Source organism: Hydra vulgaris, chromosome 02 (assembly GCF_038396675.1).
Source record: "Hydra vulgaris chromosome 02, alternate assembly HydraT2T_AEP".
Taxonomy (NCBI): domain Eukaryota; kingdom Metazoa; phylum Cnidaria; class Hydrozoa; order Anthoathecata; family Hydridae; genus Hydra; species Hydra vulgaris.
Window position 1 is genome coordinate 49,936,107 of NC_088921.1, and position 25,021 is coordinate 49,961,127.

The window sequence follows — 25,021 nt, forward strand, 5'->3', positions numbered from 1 at the left end:
ATCCATCAGCTAATATAGTTGTTGTCGGTGACTATAATGCTCACCACTCTGAATGGCTTGGCTCTAGTGTCAGTGGCTCTGCAGGCATTCAAGCCCACAACTTTTGCCTTTCTCAATCCTTAACTCAAATAGTCAACTTTACAACTCGCTTTCCTGACAACCCGAATCATCTACCTTCTCTACTCGACTTATGTCTTGTTTCTGATCCACGTCAGTGCTCAGTTTCTCCACATTCACCTTTAGGTTCTTCTGATCACAGTTTGATCTCTCTAAAACTAATACCTCATTCTTCTTCATCACCTGAATCCCCCTATTATCGAACCTCTTAAACTACAATAAAGCTGACTGGGATTCTTTCTGTGATTTTCTTCGTGGTGGCTGATGTGCTTCGACTGATGTGCTTCTTACATAACTTTGTGGATTCAGGCTGGCATGGAATCTTTTGTTCCCTCTCGACAATTCCAGGTCAAGCCTCACTCTCCTCCATGGTTTTCCTCACACTGTGCTGCTACGATTGCCAATCAAAACCGTTACTTCCATAATTATCAGCAAAACAATTCTCCAGAAAACAGACGTCTGTTTATTACTGCTAGAAACAATTGTAAAAAGGTTTTGTCTAACGCCAAAACCCGCTATTCTCAGGTCATGAAATCTCGTATCTCATCTCAAAAATTAGGCTCTCGTGACTTCTGGAGAATCTTTAATAATATCAATAAAAAGGGCAAATCTATAATTCCACCTCTCTTGTATGGTTCAGACTTTGTCACCTCACCTAAAGACAAAGCCGAATTGTTTGCTAAAAACTTTTCATCAATATCATCTCTTGATTCCACTAGTTGCGTTCTACCTGATATTGCCAACAAACAGGTTGATCCATTGCTTGACATTCATATCACTCCAGCATCTGTATCTAAAGTGATTTCCTGCCTAGACTCTTCTACAGCTTGTGGCCCGGACAACATACCTGTTATTGTCTTGCAGAAGTGTTCTCCGGAGCTGTCATCTATACTCTCAAAACTATTCAACAAGTGCTTATCAGAGTCTTGTTTTCCAGCCTGCTGGAAAGCGGCATCTGTTATTCCTATTTTCAAAAATTCTGGAGAGCGATCTGATTTGTCTAACTACCGTCCCATAAGTCTTCTTCCTATCATTAGCAAGGTTTTTGAATCTTTAATTAACAAACACCTAATTTCTCATCTTGAATCTAATAACTTACTTTCTGACCATCAATATGGATTTCGATCTTCTCGTTCTACAGCTGATTTGCTAACAGTAATAACTGACAGGTTTTATCGTGCATTAGATGAAGGTGGAGAGGTTAAGGCCATTGCTCTTGACATTTCAAAAGCTTTTGATAAAGTTTGGCATGCTGGTCTTCTCCATAAGCAATCGTAGCATAAAAGTTGTCCTCGATGGACAACACTCTTCTTCTTATTCTGTAACTTCAGGGGTTCCTCAAGGTTCTATCCTTGGCCCTATACTCTTTTTAATTTACATTAACGATCTTCCAGATATTCTCACATCTAAGGTGGCATTGTTTGCAGATGATACTACCATTTATTCTTGTCGTGATAAGAAACCAACACTCTCTGATTGCTTGGAGGGGGCATTTGAGCTTGAAAAAGATCTCACTTCTGCTACAGCATGGGGCTCACAGTGGCTAGTGAACTTCAATACAGATAAAACTCAATTTTTTTCAGCCAATCGTTATCGCAATAATTTAGATCTTCCTATATTTATGAACGGTGATGTACTCGATGAGCCACCTACTCTTCATCTTCTAGGATTAACTCTTACTTCCAATCTTTCTTGGAAACCATATATCAAATCAGTTGCAAAATTAGCATCTGCTAAGATTGCATCTCATTCTATTCTCTATCTCTATAAATCTCAAATCCGGCCTTGTATGGAATACTGTTGCCATATCTGGGGCAGATCTTCTAATGATCCCCTTTCTCTTTTAGACAAGGTGCAAAAACGCAACCATTATCACATCGTTGTAATGTTGCTTCTCTTTCTCTTTTCTACAAATACCATAATGAGCACTGCTCTAAAGAGCTAGCATCTCTTGTGCCATCTACTAAAATTCATTCTCGTGTTACTCGTCATTCAATTAAGTGTCATCCTTTTTCTGTGACTGTTCCTAAGTGTTCCAAAAATACTTATTCGTCTAGTTTTTTTTCTCGAACATCAGCTCTTTGGAATTCGCTTCCTTCATCTTGCTTTCCTGATTCATTTAATTTGCAATCTTTTAAGTCGTCCGTCAATCGTTATCTTGCTCTAAAATCTTCATCTTTTCTCTCTCAGTAACTTCCAACTTTAATTAGTGGCTGCTTGCAGCCTTGTTGGAAGCGAAGATGTTTAAAAAAAAAAAAAAATATTATGTATAAATATACATTATATGTAACATAGAGAGACAAACCTGTCTACAGATTTGAATATGATAAATGAGTATATAGTTCAAATAAATTCTCCAATGTTAGCTATAAAAAGATCAGGTCATTATAAAGATTTTTAAAACAAGTGAGCTGACTAAACTACAAAATAAAAAAAGATAAAAGAAATTGTCTTTAGAACTTTAGCTAAAAATTCAATTCATGATCATCGATTAGAAATTCATTTCATGGTTATGGATGATGCAAAAAGAAATCTAGACAAAGCTTTAGATCAAATAATCAAAATGAAGAACAAAAATTTAAAAAAATAAAAAAAAGATTAAGCTTGAAATAACAAAAGAAGATTGAAGATGAAGATTTTGGATCTAATAGTGGAATTTTTATTTGTTGGAGTGATATGAGGAAATTAAACACGGTTTAATCTTAAAAAGTGCACCATGCATGATGAAATTAAACATTGTTTATTCTTTAATTACTCAAAACTACTTAACAGAGTTTTGTGATTTTTTTACACAATAAAGCAAATGAAACTAAATTATTTATCTATTTTCTCATTTATTACTCAAAAGACTTTGATCTTGTATATAGAAGATTTTCAATTTGTATATAGAAGAATACTTAAAGAAATCCCTTTAGCATTTCGTTAAAAAGCATATTATGCCAACTATATTTTGGCTTAATTTGGCTATAATCAAGATGGCATTGAATTGGTATTTAAAGAAGCAAACCATCCAAATAATAGACTAGTAGTAGGGCAATTGACAATCACGAGGTTAAAATTAAAAAAAATTAATTTTTAAAATTTGAATTATTAAAATTTTTCGCTTTTTTTCTTATACTTTTCAGATTAGAAAACTAATAATTATGTCAGATTCATACAAAAAATCATATTTTAAAATGTTTTTATACCCTGACATAAAATGAAAAAATTAATTTTATCTAATTTTTTATTACGTAGATAAACTTGTCCATACAAACAATTGATGCAACTGTAAAACAGTTTTTCAAACATAATTTGGTAGTTTATTTGGTATATACAGAGGTGGAAAGTAACGAATTACATTTACTCATGTTACAGTAATTGAGTAGTTTTTTTGTAAATTTTGAACTTTTTAATATTTTTTTAAATGTGTACTTTTATTTTTACTTAATTGTATATTTTTTAAAGTATTTTACTTTGTTTTATTTTAAATCATATGCGTTATTGAGTAAAAAAAATTTATTAAGTATTAGTATTATTTATTTTCACAAAAGATATGATTTAATTCTTTTTAATTTCTTTCGCTAATGCTTTAAATCAGTGGTTCTCATCCTGTGGGTCGCGACCCCGCCAGGGGTCGTATGGCGATTTGCCAGGGGTCGCCTAAGACTATCAAAATATGGGGATTTTTGTCTCTATTCTAATATGTAAAACATGATGTTATTTACAAATTAAATATAAATGCAAGTCATAAAGATAAAATTCATTTACTTGTAATTTAATTATAATTAGAAATCTATTTTGAATAAAATGTAATTACATATTGTTTTGTGATTAAACATAAAACTTTAGCTATCTTCAGTTTTTCACAATGAAAATAATTCCTGTATATGCGGAAATTTATATTGCGATATATAATTTTATATTATAACAATAGCAAAAGTACAGTTACTTAGGCCGTAAATAATTTTACAGTTGGGGTCGCTATATCATAGGGGTTGTATCAAAAGGGTCGCGGCAATGTAAAGGTTGAGAATCTCTGCTTTAAGTGAAGTTAGGGGCTGTTCACAAATTACGTCACATGGTAGTAAGGGAGAGGGAAGGAGTTAGCATTTTTGGAACGAATTGTAACAAGGGGCAGTGGTATTAAACTACGTGATGCAAATTTTTTTTTCAAGTTTTAAATCTAGAAAGACCTTTCTTTTGATTAATAGAGTGCCTAGTCAAACATAAACCTTCAGTTGATGTATGTACACTCAACTACAGCTATTTCAATTTAAATTAAATTGGAAATGACTTTTTAAATTGACTTTTAGTAGATTAATGTATGACTCAGCTGCATTAACGGCTTTATAAAGTTGTGATAGAATAGATAGTGACATCCATGACACTACACTAACTTATTAATAATGAAGTCATTTAAGCTATGTTTTTATCAAAAATTTAATATTTTTGAAGGTTATTTGCCTGTCAAGTCACTGCTTATTTGTATGCATTTCAGCACTTATTCTGTAACACTTTGAAAAATATAAACAAAAAACAAATATAACTGTTAATAAACAACAATATTAATTGAAAAACACAAAAAGATACTTTAAAATAAAATATCAAAATCAAAAAAAAAAGAAAAAAAAAGAAAAAAAAAAGGAGAGTTAAACCTGCTCACTCCTCCTAACTAGAACCTTTATTCATCCATGGCTCTACGTCAATGCATAAATATTAAAAACTTACAATTTCTTTTAGTACAAACAATATTTTTACTGAAGGCTAATTATTTGTACAAATAATGACTTTCAAAGTAGTATTAATTAACAGCAATTAAAATTTACATATATTGAAATGTATTAATTAGTTAACTAAAAGCAGATAATAAAATTTAAAGTAATTTTTTTATGGTATTTAAAGTCAAAAATTGCATCATGTAAATTATGGACGACGCCTTATGAAAAAATCAAACACATGCACTGCTGACATTTAGAATTGTAATCATTCTTATTTGAGTTTTAAAAAACAATTTATAAGAAAATTTTAAAAAGCTGTTAAAAAAGTAATGCAGTAACTTTATCTCAGAGTACATTTTTAATGAGTTACTTTTTACTTTTATCTGAGTAAACTTTTCGACCGGTAACGTTTACTTGTACTTGAGTAAAATTTCATTCAAGTAACAAGTAACTCAAGTAACTTTTACCTGACCACAAAATTTAGTTACTTTTTTCACCTCTCAATATTTTGACTTATTTTTTTATTTTTTTTTGTTTAATTATTTTATTTACTAATTATTTATATTAGCATTTAATAATTCAAAAAAAAAAGTAAATAAAATCTAAGGGAAATGAAATTAAACATTCGCAATAATTAAATTGTACAAAACAACTGTAAATTGCAGTTTCAATTAAATATATAAAAACTGTGATAATTATTTTACTTTATGTTTATTATATGTAAGTTTATATATTGAGAGAGTCAAAATAAAAATAAAAACTTTAAATCTAAATAACCATAACATGTGTTTTATTTAATAGAACAATTTAAAAAGTTTTGATTAGAAAATTTATTTAGGGGTTGCTCAAGACCCTTGATTATTTAACAGGTCCCTAACATTGAAAAAATGTCATATTGGGTCTTATTTTTTGTTAAAATATCAAATCTTACTTGTTAAATGTTCAAAGTCTAACTCATAATATTCAAAGAGTTGTTCAAAAAGCAACCTAACGTATAATATTGAAACAACGAAAAGAATAAAAAAAAACCTACTCCTAAAATATTTATTGTATAAATTAAAAAGACTTTAAATGTTAAATAAATTAATAATACTTTTAACATCATAATATTGGTATAATACCTTTAAATATTTTGCATAATACTTTTCATTAAAAGTGTAGGTTTTAACTTCTTTTAGGGGAGTCCCTTGAAATGTACCTACACTCTCCCATTCACGTGATGGGTATCGACTGCTTATATAAACATCAAAAGATTCAGGGCTTGAAGAAAACATTTCAAAGTTGGCTAAATCGATAGAATCCAGCTCAATGCGTTCACAAAGCTCTACAACAAACCAAGCCTTTACATTACAAGGATTTAACATGTAAATATCTTTGTCTTCTTTTAAAATTGCAATTTGATTTGTTGCTTCTTCATTAGCTGCTATCACTTTAGCACCACACTCAATCGAAGCATAATTCTTTTTTATAGTTCTTTTAGAATTCGTTGGAGGCTTTTTCTTCTTTGTGTAATTAGTTTTCACAATGTCGTTTCCATCTTCTTCCTTCTCAGTATCTAGCTTCTTTTTCCATTCAGCAAAAGATAGCATTTCTTTCTTTGAAATATCTACATCTGCATTTTTTTCCATATCCATCTTCAGTTCTTTATCCGTTTGATCAATTAAAATTTGATCTAACTGAATGATATCATCAGAGCTATGAACAATATCATCTGTATTATGCGTCTCAATGCTTGTACCAAAACGCAAAGGCTTATTTAAATCATTTAGAATTTCATTATCATTTTGAATATAAAAATCTGCTTTAGATTTTTCTTCTGGAAATACTTGATTGATTGTACCATCTACCTTAAGGATCTGTGGATCAGGTTCATTAAAAGAAATTTTTTCCCGAAACCTCAACTTTTGACCTGCTTCCGGCATTTCATTAATAGATAAAATATTGTCATTAAAGTTAGTTTTGTTTGGATTTGAATGAGATGGTAGATTAATTTTTTTATCATCGATGTCAACAATCAGATTTTTTCTAGGAATAACAAAACCAATTTCTTATCATTTTCTTTTTCTTTAATTGAAATTAAAATAATAATAATCAAAAACAAAAATTTTTAATTACCTTTCTTCATTCTGATTTTTTTTGTCAAATATTTTTTTTTGCTCAGCTTCATCAAGCATAGTGCTAATTTTCATTTGGGATGTATCATCTTTAATTACTCCATTTTCTAAAGTATTGCTCGCAACAACAGGTACTTTTAATACATGAGAAGAATCAACTGAATATAAAGGTACAAACACAAAAGATGGCAAAGGCGTAGCAGGTGCAACTGATGGTTTGATGTTAGTAAAAAAGATGTCATCATCATCATCAACAATACTTGTCACTTCAATTAAAGTCTTGTGTTCATTCTAAAAAAAAAACAATTTAAATTTTATAAAAAATATTTAACAATGGGTGTAATAAGGTAGGAAGGAGTCAACAAGTTACAAATATCATTAAACGGTTTTAATTTTGTAAACTTTAAATATTTAAAATTCACTTTTTTAATTATTAGTCAACAATTCAGAAAAAAAAGTTTCAGAAAAAAGGTTAACAAGCAAGTTAGAGCTGATAAATCTTTAATAGCTTTCAAGGAGAAAGCTATTAAAGATTTATCAGCTTTTTACTTCTCTGTCATCAATATGCTGTTCTTTGTTTAATTTAAATTGTTTAATTAGCAGTTTCAATAAATAAACATTTATTTTAATAAGAATAAATTTATTGACAGTTGATTTGATTCTGATTTGAGTGAATTTTTGTTATGTATTTAACATAAAAAACTAAGTAAAATAAGACAGGGCGGCCACTCAAATTTGAAAATAAAATTCCATGATATTTCGATGACTTTTCCATTACTCTTCATAAAATTTTATGATAAATCACTAGTGTAAAACTAATTGGTAGAAAGTTCTGAAGCTTCTTTTACTTCTCTGATAACTTACACTGCAAAAATATAACTTTCAAAAACGACTTAGATTAGACATACTAGTAACTTTCTTTGCATCCTAAAAATATCACAAGTAGAAAAAAATAAAAATCATTTTAAAAAGTTCCATAAATTTTCCATGACTTTCAATTAAAATTCATGAATTCCATGACTTTTTCCATGACATTTCCTACTTAGGTTTCTTTTTTTTTAATTTCTTTAAAATAACAGTGATTTATAAAAGTACACTTTACAGAAAAGATCACAATTCCTATTTTAAAAGGTCAAATTTCCATCCTAGAGATTCTTTTATGTTTCTTTGTTACTACAATAGTAACACTACTAGTGATATATTTAATGATAATAGTGAAATTGAAATGGATGATATTAGGCTCAAAGAAGTTATTAGTGTAAATGCTAAAAAAAATAGGTTAAAAAAATAGGAAACATGAAAATAATTGTCATCAAAATAAAAGTGATAGAGGTAGGCGAGTTTGAACCTAAATGAGAACAATGTGGTTAGGTTAGAAAAAAATTGTCATAGATATCAAAGAAATAGGCTTTGGCGAGATGAAATTAATCATCTTTAAAATGTTCGATATGCTGCTAGACAAGTAAAAATGCATTGTATACAGAAGTAATACTATTCCAGATTATAATTTTTAAAGGATATGAACCAGATCTGTCAGCATTGTGGTGCTAAAAGATTTACTGATTAACACATTTTTTAAGTTGCCATAATGGGAAGGTAGTTTCCAGCCTTCGCTTTCACCATTTCTAAAAGCATTACAAGATTTATTTACAGAAAGTTAAATATAGATCATAATTCCAGTATGAATTTTTAAAAAAATAGAAATTATGTGTGTCTTTCTTTTGCTTCATTTACAGATAATTTAGTTCAACAATGAATTATGGGCTGCCATGTTTTAGAATATGTGGTCAAGATTTTTATCATGTAGGCCAGATCAAGGTAATCCCCAACATGAATATCTTCCTGTCAACTGAATATATATGACCCATTTGCAGCGGAATTTTATAATGCAACAATGTGTCAATGATCTTTGCTTACATGATTTAATTTTCATTATTTGCAAACTACAGAAAGTGAAGAGAACTCATTTGCTCTTGCATTTAGAAACATGGCTGAAGTAGAAGCTATAGAAAGTTGCTCAGTTTCAGTTGTAAAAATGTCTTTACTGGAAGGGCAAGACAGATGTCATCATAATCTGAAAATAATGAATTTGCAGTTGTGCTTGTTGAAGAAGATGGCGCTCTGCCTGCTTCCAGGAAAGCAGTGTAAGCAGTAGGGCTGTGCTTTATATTTTATATGGAGGAAATATGTGAGATAGCTGAACCCATTATTTGATATATATATATATATATATATATATATATATATATATATATATATATATATATATATATATATATATATATATATATATATATATATATATATATATATATACATATATATAGGCCTCAGTGGGAAGCCTTACTTTTTTTTTCTTGTTATTAATATTTTTTGATAATGAAAAAATTAAAAAATTCTTCTGCAAACTACATCGAATAAAAAAGACTTTTTTGCTTAAAAAATGTGTTTGTTTTTTTGTTTGTTTTATTTTTGCGTAAAAGTCAATATAACAATCTGACAATCTGGTCAAGTTCGCAAACTTGTTTATCAAAGAAAACCATTATTGTTGTAGTTAAGATGAAAAATGAAAAAGTCATTTTTGAAATAATCCAATAATTGCATAATTAACTGCAATTATTCTTTAAAGACACGGTTATTGCAAAAAACGTTTTTCACGTATATACTGTATATACTCTTGTAACAATTAACATTACAAGTACAGGGTGCAGAAAAAGTTCCCATAAAAAAGTATAATTAAAAAAAATTACCTGTATGGTATTTTCTTTCAATATATAGTGTATTTTCAGTATTCTTTGTATTCCTTCGTATTCTTTTAGTATTTTTTAGTATTTTAGTAGTTAATGGTAAAAAAAAAAAGTCTCTTTTAACGCTTTTTTTTAACATTTAACCCCTTAAGGACCAGGCCCGAGAAATCTCGGGTCATGCTATATGATCCAAAAAGACCGAACCCGAGATAACTCGGGCGGTCACATATTTTACGTTTCATTATGTATTATGCGTTTCATTATGTATTATACGTTTCATTATGTATTAGCCCGAAATAACTCGTGAAAATAATCTTATAACAATATTATTATATTAAATCAACTAAGAATCAATCAAATTAATAATATTTAGATTTATAACAGACTTTTTTTTTATTCTTAATATGTCAATATCTAAGTTCTAAGCATAAAAAAAAAAATTGATTTTTTTGGTGCATTTATTTGAAAAAATATCCATCCTTAAGGGGTTAAGCTACATCAACAATTAGGCGACATTTTAATGTTGTTTAAAAGTTAAAACAATTAAAATAATACTGAAGTACATTAGGTTTTTTCATTTTTTTAAAAACCGCAATAATAATGACTAGAAAGTTTTTTTGATTAATAGTGTTTTTGTTTTTTTATTAGTTTATAATATTTTTAAAACATGTGAGAAGTGTTGCTACATTGACTGAAAAAATAGGTAAAACATGTGAGGAGTGTTCTTTTTTACTGTAAAACATGTACAGAGTGCTGCTACTTGATTGCTGAAAGAATAATTTAGACAAAATTTACTGTGGCTTGCTTGTAGACATTTACTTAAGGTATTCTTTTTCGATGTATTTACAGTCTGGATCATCGTCAGATGCGGAGATATATTCAAAAAGATTTAGAGAAAAATGAAGCCAACTTAATCACCATGAACCAACCCATAAGCCAAAGCAACTCCATTGGTAACAGCACCAGATGAATTGAAGTCATTTATCCACTATCAGTTAAGTGAAGCACACCAGGATGAGGACTATAAGGAGCATATAGGTTTGAACATTGAATGCAATATTCAAAAACCACTAGAATATATCAACCCTGATGAAAGATAAAGGCAATTAATAGCCTCAAGATGGAGCTGAAGCTTGGAGACAATGAAACAGACTTTAAGTTGACTGTTGATGAACTGAAAGGACATTTAATCAATTTGTTGAGCTTGTATATGGTCAACCATAGTTTACAAGCACATGTGCCATGGATGCAACTGCGAATGATATGCAATTAATAAGCAGGCATCAGACATTTTACAATGGAGCAATTAAAAAGGCTGGTCTAAAAATGATATGACCCTCATGCAGGGCACAAGAAATCAACAATCATGCAAACATTGGTTAAAAAAATTACTTAAGCAACTTTTTTTCAAAATAATTATGTTATTTTTTATTTATTAAAAAAAACACATTTATAATAAAAAACAATTAGTTACTAAAATTTAAAATGAATTTTCAAAGACTTTAAAGAAACCATGCTAAAACAGGACTAGCTTATTTTTTGCATGCATTTACAAAAGTATGCAAAATTTTACTTAAAATTAATGCATTTGCAATTATTTTAAAAGAAACCATGCTTTAAACATTGATTGCTTTTTTCAATAGCATGCTTTTTTTTTTAAATTTTCTTATTTTCCTTAAAGTGAAGTAATGTTTATTTGCGTATTAAAAATACTTAAAAAAGTTTTGAAATTAATTTTTAAGTTTTGCTACAATCTTAAAATATATAGAATTATTATGTCTATTATAGTTTTCATTTTTGTTGTGCATTTAACAACACCAATAATATGAAATTTTTAACTTATTATTAAATACTTATTAAATACTATTTTAAATTTTTTTAATAAATAAATGTCAAAACAACTAAGCATCTTTTTGATGTTAAAGAAATACGGTACAGTGGAGCGTATCATTAAACGCAAAGGACAAAGGAGATAGAGAAACTAAGCAGGCGAAAAAAAGTGCAATGACATGGGTTGTGCCATTACTTTGGGAAAATTGGATATAGGCTGAAGGATATTGAGTTTATGTTTTGGAACACCATGAATGGATTGCTGCCAAGCAATAAAAAACATGGACAACATCTAAGCTGGATACATATTAAAAAATCAAATGAGTGTTTCTCTTGTTGGGTTTGTTAAAAGTATCCAAATATTAGCAATGCAACCAATTCAGTAACAATGGGATGTAAATTTTGGAAAAGAACATACTTGTTACGCCACAACGAAGATGATGGGCATAAAGCCTGTATTTCTAAATATTGAGAGTACCTTTACAATATAGCTCTAAGTCTTGAGAAAACTGTTTTTCAACATCAATTCTAAGAACCACTGATGACACAAGGCAACAAAAAAATATTTTTTTTGTATCTTTAGCAATTTAATTTAAATTAAACTAATTTTGGGCTGAGAAAAAAGAAAATGACAACGAAAATTTTTTAATAGCTATAGTTTCTGAGATATACAATAGAAATAAATTTTTATTTCAGTTAATTTGCAACAGAGCAATATGAAATATAATTTACATATTCTAATAATATTTAAAGTACATTTGGTTTTTTTTATTACAGATATATTCTAACAGTTTTAAACAAAGAAATCATGATCATCAAGCTAATAGGTATAAAGATGATTATTGGGTATTGTCACAAGATTGTGATCTTTTTGCTTTCCTTTTGTAGACTAGTTCTGGAGCATCCATACACGCAAACCAACAGTAATCTGCAAGCATAGACTCATTCCAACAACCCTGATATCTTTGTTCCATTACAGAAATAACTTGGTGAAACCTTTCCCCATGTTCATCACTAACAGCTCCACAACTAGGGAAGGAGGGGATCTAGGTGTGAGAGGAGGAAATGAATCTTGAGGGACATGTTACATCCAAGTTGATTTTATTTTTACAGTAGTACTGTTACCAATTGAATGTAGTTACTATCTCTTTTGATGCCTAAAAATAAACAAATCACTCCCTTAGGAGTGATTTGTTCCCAAGTTTTCACTTCTTGTTTCCCTTCAAAACTTTGTCAAATGTAGGATTCTTCATAAGTTGATGTATTTGTGACCCAACAAAAATACCCTCTTTAACTTTTGCATCACTTATATATGGAAATTTTTTTTAAATACCTAAAAGCCTGTCCTTCTTTGTACATACCTTTGACAAAATTTTTCATTAAACCCAACTTAATATGTAATGGTTGAAGAAGAACATATTTTGGATCCATGAGTGGTTCAGCAATAACAGTTTTTTTTATTTGTGTTGAGATTTCTTGCGGGACAGTCTTTTTTTATATAATGTGAACTTCTGTCTCTACTGTCCCACATACACAAAAAGCAGCATTATTTAGTATACCCTAATTGCATTCCTAAAAGTATAGCAAGGACTTTAAGATCACCACATATTTTTCATTTGTATTCATTGTAATTAATTGAATTGAGGAGAACTTTCATTATATAAGTCTTTTTCATGTGAACTGCATAGCTAATAGGAATAGAAGGAAGACAGTTTCCATTGTGCAGTAATACAGCTTTCAAGCTTAGCTTAGATGAGTCTATGAATAATCTCCATTCAGTTGGATCATAGTTCAAATTAAGACAATACATTAATCCAAAAATATCAATGCAAACAAGATTATTTTTCTTCTCAAAAAAAGAAAGCAGATTCTGCTGCTGTTTTCTGTAATGTGAAACTTTGACATCAAAATGGAGAAAATTCCACTGCTTTCGTCAATTTTGTCTAACATAACATCCAACTTAAGTTTAGATGTATTAAATGCTCGTTTTGGTGCAATTTTATATAACAGTTCTACTGATAAGAGTAATAATGAACAAGAAATGGTTTTTTTAAGATTTGTTAAAAATGATAATCCAATAACTATATTTGCTGGTATTAACTCATCCCTGACAGTTGATGCTGATGGTATATTAAACGCAATAGAACTTGTTTTGAAAAATTTAACAACAGAAAAAAAGGATCAAGATTTAAATTTAAAAAATATCTACGCAAAACTAATAAATGTTTACTTTGATGGTGCGTCTGAAATGGCTGGCAATAAAGCCAGTGTTCAAACTAAAATACATAATAAAAACCCCAGTATAGTATATACTTTGTGTAGAATGCATAGATTAGAACTTTCTGTGTTAGACTCAATTAAGTTTGATATTTATTTAAAGAAGTTTGATGAAAACACCAATAATTTGTTTTGCAATTTCGATCTAGAGCCATTCAAGTCCTTAACCACAATCTTTGATGGTCAATACTATACAAAATCGTTTGCATGTTCGCTAGAGATAAGAAAAATGGGGATTTAATGAAATAAAAAGTGTTTGCAACTTTTATGAGAATAATAATATGACAAGCTTCTGAAACTTCTAAATTATGTGTATTGCCTTAATTCAGGTAGAAAGTTTCTAAGCCCAGGACAAATTCACCGTTGACCATATCCTACCAGAAAATGAATCTGAAAATGAAAAAAGCATAAATGTTTTGCTAGAGATTATGCTAGCTTTCAGCGCTTCAACAGAAAGTAGTGACTGCAGTTTTTCTTGTATGAACTTACAAAAAAATGTTTTGCAAACTACATTAAACGACGACACATTGGAAGATATTATGTGTATTAAGCTTGATAGTCAGTTAATTAAAGACTTTTTGCCCCCTAAACATGTTAAAAATAGAATTGATGCAGCAATAGACATTTGGAAGGCCATAAATCAAAATGTTCTGGCATATCTTAAATACATTTATATAAACATAGAAATTAATATATAAATATTATTGAGACGTCATTGTGCAATTTATATTTCTTTAGTTCTTTTTATTTTAATTTCTTCAAGTTTATACATTTTTTTTATTAGTAAATAAATTTAACGAACTAAATTGAGAAAAATTTACTATTTTGTATCAATGGATAAACAGTTTACAACCATTAGGTCATTGCATATTATCATTAATTTGTGCACACTTTGCAAATGCCTGAAAAGTTGTTTTGAAAAAATATAAATCTATCAAATTCAACCAGAATCTTTGACGTATCTAATAACTTATTAACTAGAATAAAAATTATTTAAAAATAAAACACTCTTATTTGACATGTTTCTCTTAAATTAGGTGTTCATCAATAAATAAAGATTCAAATGTAAAAATTCATAATAAAAAAACAATTTATCTTGCCCTGTCATGATATCTCAGCCCTGAAGTTGCTACACTTGCTCTGCTTTCATTACGGCTGACAAATGATGAGAAAATCCAACTGGTAAAAAATATTATTCCGGCCATGGCTCATATTTGCTAACAGAACTTCCAACGAGTATCTCAGATCTTCACATACCACAAACATTTTTTGAGACCACTCAAATAGATGATTTTTATATAATCTGCTGGCTGATTGGCCAGCAACATGATCATTTATTGATGCTATGGCCAGTCAACAAGCTGGTGTGCCAATGATGTTGCTGAGTGTGGTGTGAAACTTAATCAAGAGTTTAATTAAACTACTATTGATGAGACACAAAAGCAGTACCTCCAACAAGTTGTGAAGAATAGTTACAAAACTTTCAAATAGAGGAATTTAAATGAACTTAGTAATGGGCATTTCCATATGAAAACATACAGGGCATGAGACCTTTAGTCTTAGAATTTGATGATCTTTACAATGTTCAAAGATTTTAATAAGTTATAAACATCCCAAAAATGTTATTATCTAATTTTAAACAGTTTCAAAGAAAAAAACTAATCAAACTTTGCCATGAACCAACAAAAACCTCTAATTTTAAAAAATGGTTTTGGTCTTTGTTTCAGTTCTATGTGCAATGGAAAACTGAAAATAGGTACAACTACATATTTTGAGACAATAAAACAACTTAAAATATTTAAAAATAAATAACACCTGTAATTTTGACTAAACCTAGTTTAGTTAGAGTTGTTACAAAAGAATGAAGAGTGGTCTTTACTTAAACAGGAAAAAAAACATGGTCAAATTTACTTATATTTGTTACTTATAAAACAAATCATCTAATCATCAAATCAGCTAATCATCATTGCAATAATCTAGATCTTTCTATATTTATGAACAGCAATGTACTCGATGAGTCATCTACCTTTTTACTTTTAGGATTAACTCTTACTTCTGATCATTCTTGGAAACCATATATCAAATCCGTCGCTAAATTAGCATCTGTTAAGGTTGCATTTCTTTATCATGGTCACCACATTCTTACTCGGGATTCTATTCTTTATCTTTATAAATCTCAAATTTGTCCTTGTATGGAATATTATTGCCATATCTGGAGAAGATCAAACGATGCCCTTTCTCTTTTAAACAAGTTGCAAAAACAGATTCTAAACATAGTTGGACCTGCTCTTGCAGCCAACCTTTGACCATTGTCACATCGTTGTGATGTTGCTTCTCTTCGTCTTTTAAATTGAATCTTTTCCTTTTACTGTGACTATTCCTATGTGCTCCAAAAATTCTTATTTGTCTAGCTTTTTTCCTCAAACATCAGTTCTTCGTATTTCGCTCCCTTCTTCTTGTTTTCCTGAATAAAATATGATCTTCAATTTTAACTTTGTAAGACCCCTTTCCCCAGTTTAATAAATTTTACTTGTTATGAACAAGGAAACTGTTACTCAAAACTAAAAAAAAATTTCAGATATAATTTTTTATTTTTTGAGACTGGTTTAGATTTTAAAAATTAGAAAATATAAACTCACTTACTCACATATAGAAATAAAAAAAAAAACTCCTACCCTCCTGTTAATTAATACCCCTCCCCCTCTCCTTTCTTATCTCCCCTCATTTATTTCTTCTGGACAAAAACTTGATTTATCTATTGATTGAAAGAGTTTTACAAGTTTATGCACACCATAGCAGAAATAATTTATTTGAAAAAAAATGTCCACCAGAAACGTTTTGCATTTTCAAAACCACGAAACATCCTACTATAATAATCTAGATTTTGAAAATATTCTGTCGACATCTTTTTAAAAAAAAGGGGGTTAAACGGAAGGGTCATGAATTTTTGGTGTTCAAGATAGGTAACTTCCAGAAACGCTACAAACTTTAAATTTTGTAATACTAATACTGGTGTCAATAAGAATGTTTAATAAAAAAATTGCAATCATCAGAGTCTGGGAACAATATTAACCAGAAAATTCGGGTCCCACTGTCCCATATGTGGAAGGAAAAAAAGAAGTTTTTTTTTCAAGTTTTTTAAACTAGATCAAAATTTATTGAAAAAATTAATTAATATAAAGAAAATTTCTTGTTGTTTAAAAATGGCGACCAAGTAATGTTTACAACCAACTTTATTTGGGGGGTATCAACTTTACAAGGTCATAACTTTTCAACATTTAAATATTTTCTTATTAAATAACAATTTTACACATAAATTTTAATCACGCTCATAATGGCCTCTAATCACAGTGTTATTTTGCTAAAAACATACTTTAAATTAGTATGAACATACCTATCTCAAAGTTATCTATCTTGAATATCAAAAAATCTTAAAATTGTTCTTATGGTATATATTAATTTGTAATAATAAATATATATAAACACGTAAATGTTTATATATATATATATATATTTATTTACATTTACAACCTATAATAGTTTCCAAAAGATACACATATTTATTAAAAACATTTTATACTTATACTGTTTTAAAGAAGGTATGTCTGGAATTGTATTTAACCATGGCTTTAAGCAGGCTTTGTGGATAATCTTTAAGATTACTGGAAACTTTATATCCACTCTCCCAAAATTGTTTAAAATCATAATGAACAGATTCTGAGGCCTGTTCAGACCAAAAACCCAATCCTTTATTTGGATTGGAACTTGCCATAAATGAAAGAAATTCACACATATGCTTGATAAGAGTGTGGACTTTCAGGGAAACTCTTAGACCCAGTTTGACAGGCCTCTTTGTACTCATTAGTAGTTAATTTATATTCAGGTAACAAACTAGAACCAAAGCATGCAGTTTTAACAGCTTTTAAACATTTAAAGGAGTTAATATAGAAATAATAGGTTCATCTTTTTCTAGTTTCGAAGATTTAAAAAAATTTTTTAAAACATGAGTATTTTTCAGTAGTTTTGAACATTCCCCACCTTTAAATTGACCACCATGCAACTTAAGCCTTTCAAAACCTAAACTTTGGTTCCAATGATTCTCCGATAAAGTGGTATCTATGGATTGAAAATATTTTTCAAGGTAGTTGTAAATTCTGTTTGTATTTCCACTAAGTAGATGAAGTTCCATTGGAGCAAGAATTTCAATAACCATTACATCATCAGGTAGATCAACTAGTGGACGGTTGACACAATTATAATAAAATGCAGCTGAAAGCTTGAATTTTTTTGCTAATATTATATCAAGGGCAAGGATGTGTTGATGCTGTACTTTCAATTCCAAAAAATATATTGGCCATTTTCATATCAAAAGCGCAAAAGTAATGTAATTCATGTAGCATCAAAATATTACAAATTTTTTCAAGATTCAAATGAGATTCAGCCACATTTTCTACTAAGCCAAATAACAAACAATTTATTTATGCCTCCGTTTTTATATTTTTCATTGCCTATTCCTTCTTCATAGCTAAACTTTTTTATTTTCATTTTACTTTCTGCTTCTTTTTTAATAATATTTAAACAAAGTTTTAGAAATCTGCCTCTAACGTCAATTCCAACCTTTAAAATATAATCCTTCGATAATTTTCTCTCCGTTATTACTCTTAATTTTTCTCTTATTTTCAAAATGTCTCTTCCTTTCCAGCTTCTAAATATGCTAAGTACTTTGGCTCCCTGTCTATTACTAAGTCTACATGTATTTTTAAATTTTTTTAATTTCTGTAATAGAGATTGCATATTTTTATTGGTCCAGGTGATGATATATTTACTCTACCCAGCTTGATTCTTCCTCTGTTATCAGATGTTGATCCTGGAGTAATTGTAGTTCGAGCAATTTCACAGATGTCACAAACACAGAACAATTGGTTTCTAGTGAGTATGGTAACTTTGACTTTTGAGAAGTCATAAGGTTCACTCAAAATAATGTTTTTGTCTCCTTTTTCCAGTCTTTCTAATGCTTTTCTATAATTAGTACAAACACCCAGGGTGTTACCCAGGAATAAAATTTATACAGCGTTACCATAATATTGGGAATTTAGGTTGCTGTTGGCTGGCGAGTAAAAAAAGGTTGTTTATTACAAAAGTTTCTAGTTTAAACAATTATTTACAAAAACGTGTATGGCTGTAAATATAGAATTTTTTCTTATTCATTTTGCTTTTTATTATAAGTGTAAATTTATACAACAGAACTCTCAGATTAGTTCAAACTGCTACAAACAAAAATTATAAAAACACGCTGAAATACAAAGAAATCACCATGAATATTCTGTGAAAAAAATTACAAACATTAAATATTCACCAATTGTCTGTAGTCTCAAATAAAAAAATAAAAATATGAGATTTACGTTGTAAATTATCAATTTACAACACAATTCTCGTATTTTGATTTTTACATTTTAACTTGTCGACAAAGTACTCTAACAAATCGTTGTCAAAACACTCCTTCGGACCTTCTGTTGCAATCATCATCAAGCTTTCTAATGTGCTTTGGCTAAGCTGATAACGAAGACGGTTTTTAATTATTTTTAATTTTGAAAAAAAAATTTCAACACAAGCTACACTCAAAGGAAATATGATTAACTAAGATAAAAACATACAATTAGCATAAACACTTATCAAAACAGGGTCATTATTAATCACTTTCCATAACTCTTGAGGTGTAAAAATGTTTCTTGACTTAATTAAATTATTGACTACCTCTTGATCTTTTTCTTTCGATATACATATATCGAAACCGTTTTTCAAATTTGGTTTTTGTCTTGGTTTCTGAGATATCTGGAACTTGAATGTGTAATGCTCCAAACTTGTTACCGCTTTTTGGTTTGCCACAGTGAGTTATAAGTTACTCTAAGCTTTCTTTACCATAATTAGACAGTTGGCTGAGTGTTTTAGGCAATCGTCTTGGGTCAAAAATCAAAGTGATTGCCAAAATTCCATTCGCGCAAAAGTGTTATTTTAGTTCACTTTTAAAACTGTTAACAAAAGATCTAAAAATGTTTAACTCAAACTCACTTAGGTCAAAGTTTTTATTGTTTTTTAATCCGTAACGAAATAATTCAGGCTGGTAACGAGGTAATTCAAGCTGGTAACGAAAAAGCTATTTTATCAGTCACTGATTTCATTTCAATAAAATTTTTTTCCGTGAAATACTTTTGTTGAGTACCCAAAATTAAATCATCTTAACTATGATTAGCTTGATTGACATAAGTTGGAATGTCGCTGAAATCTAATTTTTACTTGCAAACTTTGTAGTGCTAGCACAAGTAGGCGAATGGCTTCAAACACATCTAAGAGCATTAATATTGTTACAATGTTAGATTGTGAACTCGCTTGTATAAATAGTGCTTCTGCTTCTTTTCTGAAAAGTATAAATAGTGCTTCTGCTTCTTTGGTATAGCATGTTGACAAAGCTTGTAAAATCGGTTTATAACCTTTGAACACTAAACAAGCTCGATCGTGTAAACACATTGAATAAACATGCTCGATCATGTGCAGTCCAACAAGATACACTTGGACGCACTGGAACTATGGTTTCTAGTTCTCCATAGATTTCGGACCATTCCTACAGCAAATGCATGGCTAGTGTGCGGTACTTAAAAAACTTCCATAGGTTAAGCAAAAAAATATCTAACTCCATAATAGTAGGAAAGTCCTTCAAAATATGTTTAAAACATAACGCAAGTTTTTTTTCTCCAGGGGCAAACGATATACAAACTTTACAAAACCAATCTTGTTTTGATGACAAATTAAAAAAATCGGGAAATAACATCTCATACTTTTCTGTCGTTCTAAGTCGTAGGTCATCTACATTTTTGATTGGTATTTGTGCTAGTTTGACTCTCTTTTTTTTTCTTTTTTCAAGAACTGAAGTTAAAGGAACTGCAGATACATTGTTTTCACTTTCTGCTAATGTAGACTGATGAGAACTTTCACTTACTGCTGATGTAGGCTAAAGAGGACTTTGGCTTACTACTGATGTAGACTGATGAGAACTTTCACTTGCTGCTGATGTAGACTGATGACGACGTTCGCTTACAAAAGATGCAGACTGATGAGGACTTTTGCTTACTACTGATTTACATTATTGACTATAGTTTTGCAAACTTGTTGTTTCTTTGTGTTTTTCAAATAACGTTACAATATTTTTTGATTGACTTTTGTTATATTTCTTTTTAAAACAGTGTTTTCCATCATTTGTTGTCACTTTTATTTTGTTGACTTGAATCTAAATTAATAATAGAACGCCAAAGACTTTCAAGAATATTAAGGTCTTTGAAGCGAAACGTTTTTCAATAGAATAGAATTTTGTTCGAATAGAATGTTTAAAAGTTAAAGTTTTTGTTGTTAAAAAAGTTTTCGTTACTTTAGTCAAATAAAACGTCTGTGCCTTTTGAGTGAATTTTTTTTAATCGAATAGAATATCAGTCAAATAAAATGTTAGTAATAAGAACTTTCACTACTATATTGTATTTTAGAATTAAATTCAATAAACAACTACGGCCGGGGGAGATTTGACCGCGCAAGTAAACAATAGCGACAAATTTCTTTAAGTTGTAACTTTAGAATGTATAAATTGAAAAAAAAAAAAAGATTTTTGTATTTGTTATTTTTGTTTTAGTAAATTAGACTTTTTTATTTGTTTATTAAAATTTTTGATTTGTAAATTTAAAAAAAATTGTACAAACTTATGTAAATATAGTATTCTTTTTTTATGTTTTACGCAAATAATTTATAACATTTATAAATACAAACGATTTATTAACTTTATTAATAATAAAATGCTTACACTAAAATACTTTAAACAGCAAATTTAGTTTACTTACAGTATTTTTAATTACCTTAATAAAAAACTTTTTATTCTTTTTTTATATCATATTAATCTTCAAACTAAGGCCCCAAGGTCCAAATACTTGAATAGAATGGAGGATGGAAGGGCGGGGAGGGGGGTGACACTATTTTCTTGAAAAAAAACTCAACTATTATGAATGTGACTAAAATTCATGTGTAAAATTGTTATTTAGCAGTTTAGGTTTATTTAACGTAATTAAAGTATTATTTTTTAATATATTTATAAGTAACATAATATTTACTTTTTTATAATTGGGGCCCCAAGGTCAAAATACTCAAATGAAAAAGAGCAAGAGGCACAATGAATATTTAAAAAAAACTTGGCCATTATGAGCGTGATTAAAATTTATGTGTAAAATTGTTATTTAGTCAGAAAATATTTAAATGTTGAAAAGTTATGACTTTGTAAAGTTGATATCCCCCAAATAGTTGGTTGTAAACTTTACTTGGTCGCCATTTTTAAACAACAAGAAAATTGCTTTATATAAATTAATTTTTTCAATAAATTTTGATCTAGTTTAAAAAACTTGAAAAAAAAATTTTTTTTTTTGTTCCACATATGGGACAGTGGGACCCAAATTTTCTGGTTAATATTGTTCCCAGACCCCGATGATCATAATTTTTTTATTAAACATTCTTATTTGACAACAGTATTATTATTACAAAATTTAAAGTTTGTAGCATTTCTGGAAGTTACCTATCTTGAACACCAAAAATTCATGACCCTTCCATTTAACCCCCTTTTTTTTTAAAAGATATCGACAAAATATATTCAAAATTTAGATTATTATAGTAGGATGTTTCGTGGTTTTGAAAATGCAAAACGTTTCTGGTGGACATTTTTTTTCAAATAAATTTCTTCCGCCACAGTATGTATGCTTAATTTTGAGTGCAATTGACTAGTATATTTTATAATCATTTCTCCTCCTTTAGCTACAACTTTCTTCACAACTCTAAATACAATTGAAAAAGATAGCGTAAAATTAGACACATCACCTCCTGATATTGGAAACAACATTCGCCTTTTTATTGCTACATTTGTTAACTTTACATCGGTAAGTCAGGGAAATTTCATTTAAGTCAAGAAAAAGTCAATCAAAATGAATCCACAATCCAATTCATTGCGATTACTCTGACTAAATTTTTCAAGACAACTTTTGAAAAAAAGTTGAGCTTATACATCTGCATTTTTTTAATTGAACTCACCCCCGGTAAAATTTTAATAAACTTTTGAAATTTAGGATTGGATTTTATAAAACTAATAACCAAACAGAAAAAGCAAGTCAACAACAACTAAAGGTACAATTTGATATGGTCAGTTTCATTACTGTCAAGTTACTCTCAAGTTCCTTAACACAAAGTGGGGTGGAAATAAAAGGATGAGTAGGAATTTTTATCCGGATGTGATAAATGGGGGAGATGAGAAAGGAAGGGGAGGGGTAAAGAAAGGAGAGGCGGGAAGGGAGCCTTAATATACAGGTGAGTGGGAATTTTTAATTTATATTTCTATAAGTGAGTTTATATTTTCTAACTTTTAAGACCAAACCTTAAAAATTAGAAAATATTACCTAAAAATTTTTCTTTTTTAGTCATGAAATACAGTTTCTTCTTGTTCATAACAAGTAAAATTTAATAAATCTCGGGAGGGAGTCTTAATAAACTCAGAGTGACAGGGAAAATTTTCCCAGTCACTCTGAGCTTATTAAGACTCCCTCCCAAATTAATGAACATCAACTTCTGTATATTAGGCATTTAAGAGTACCACTTTTTTCCTGTTTAATAAGTAACAAATTAAGTAAATTTGAGCATGTTTTTTTTTCTGTTTAAGAAAAGACCACTCTCCAATTCTTTGTAACAACACTAAATAAACTATTCAGGATGACATCTAAATAAAATAAAAAACTAAACTAATTTTTAAAAATATTAAGCTATATCAGCATTTTTGTAATTAAACTCGCCCCAGTAAAACTGCGATAAATGTCAAAACTCTAGCTGTTATATTTCTGTTTAAAAATTTTAGGATGTTTTATTGAATTCATTGCCTCAAAATATGTACACTTACATATTTTGAGCTTTCCATTGCACACAGAACAAAAACAAAGACCAAAACGATTTTTAAAATGGCGGATTTTTGTTGATTCATGGCAACGATATCAAAATACCTTTGGAATTAAATGATGAAATTTTGGGGATATTTATAACTTATTAAAATCTTTGAGCAGTGTAAAATCAGCAAAATCTAAGACTTAGGGTTTTAAAATTTTATTAAAAAATTAGAACTTCATATCAGGGCAATTCCATGTTTTCACATCAAATTGCCCTAATATGTAGTTTTTGTTGTAAAATGTAAAATGTAGACATTAAACAAAAACTACATATTAGGGCAAAAACTACACATTAAACAAAAACTACACATTAGTTTTTATGCTGAATAAACTTATTAAAACCCTGCAAATTTGAAATTTTAGTCAAGTTTGAAAACTTTAGTCATATTTGTAAAAAGAAACCAAGATATGAATATAAATTGAACAACCCTGTTTTAACAGAAACAACATTAAAAAAAGATCTTGAGACTTTCATTTTAAATAATTTAGAGTGGAAATGTCATATTAATTCAGCTATAGGAAAAGCAAACAGAAAATTAGGCACGATCAAAAACTTTTTTGAGTAGTTGGATAAATATTCATCAAAAATTACTACACAAATCGTTAGTACGTCCCATTTGAAATATGGAGCAACAGTTCGGAGTCCAATTTTGGAAGAAAGACATTGATAACTTTGAGTTAGTGCAACACATGGACTACAAGAACCAAATCTTTAAGGGGGAAGTTGTATGAAAAAAGATACTTGAGTTGCCAACTTTGCATGATAAAAGAAGAAGGAGTGATTTGATTCAAAAGTATAAGATCTTAAAAGGGAAAGATATCATTAATTTTCACCATCCTTCATTTCATTTTGAGCTGGAACAATCAAGTAGAAGTAACAATTGTAGAATACAAAGACAATTTGATTTGAATTCTCTACACCAATGGATAATAGATAAAGATAACACAAACCTTTTAAAAACATTATCGATAAATATTTTGATTTCTGAACCAACACATACGTCACTTTTAATTACTTTCGACTTTCGTCCAACATTTGCGTGTTGGACGAAAGTAAAAACCATTAATTTAATTACAAATAAATCGTTTTTAAAAAAAACCACAAAAACGCAAATTTAATTGACCAGAATGTTTTAAAAACATTCTGAATGTTTTTAACAATATAAACAATGTTTTAATTTTTATTTTTTTTAATAAAATGTTTTTATTTTTAATTTTTTTAATAA

At 29.1% G+C, this 25,021-nt stretch overlaps 1 protein-coding gene across 3 annotated transcripts in view; it reads right to left on the reverse strand.

Annotated features, from left to right (window-relative positions):
• LOC100212983 (SUN domain-containing ossification factor) overlaps positions 1-25,021 on the reverse strand; it is a 65,210-nt gene that overhangs the window by 22,071 nt on the left and 18,118 nt on the right. For all 3 annotated transcript variants that reach the window (XR_010636771.1, XR_010636772.1, XM_065791248.1), the window contains exons 3-4: positions 6,933-7,222; positions 5,939-6,842 (exon numbers count right to left, since the gene is read on the reverse strand). Coding sequence is in view for 1 of the 3 variants with exons in the window: in XM_065791248.1 (XP_065647320.1) it covers positions 5,939-6,842; positions 6,933-7,222 (1,194 nt within the window). In the remaining 2 variants the exon portion in view is untranslated. The remainder of the gene's footprint in view (positions 1-5,938; positions 6,843-6,932; positions 7,223-25,021) is intronic.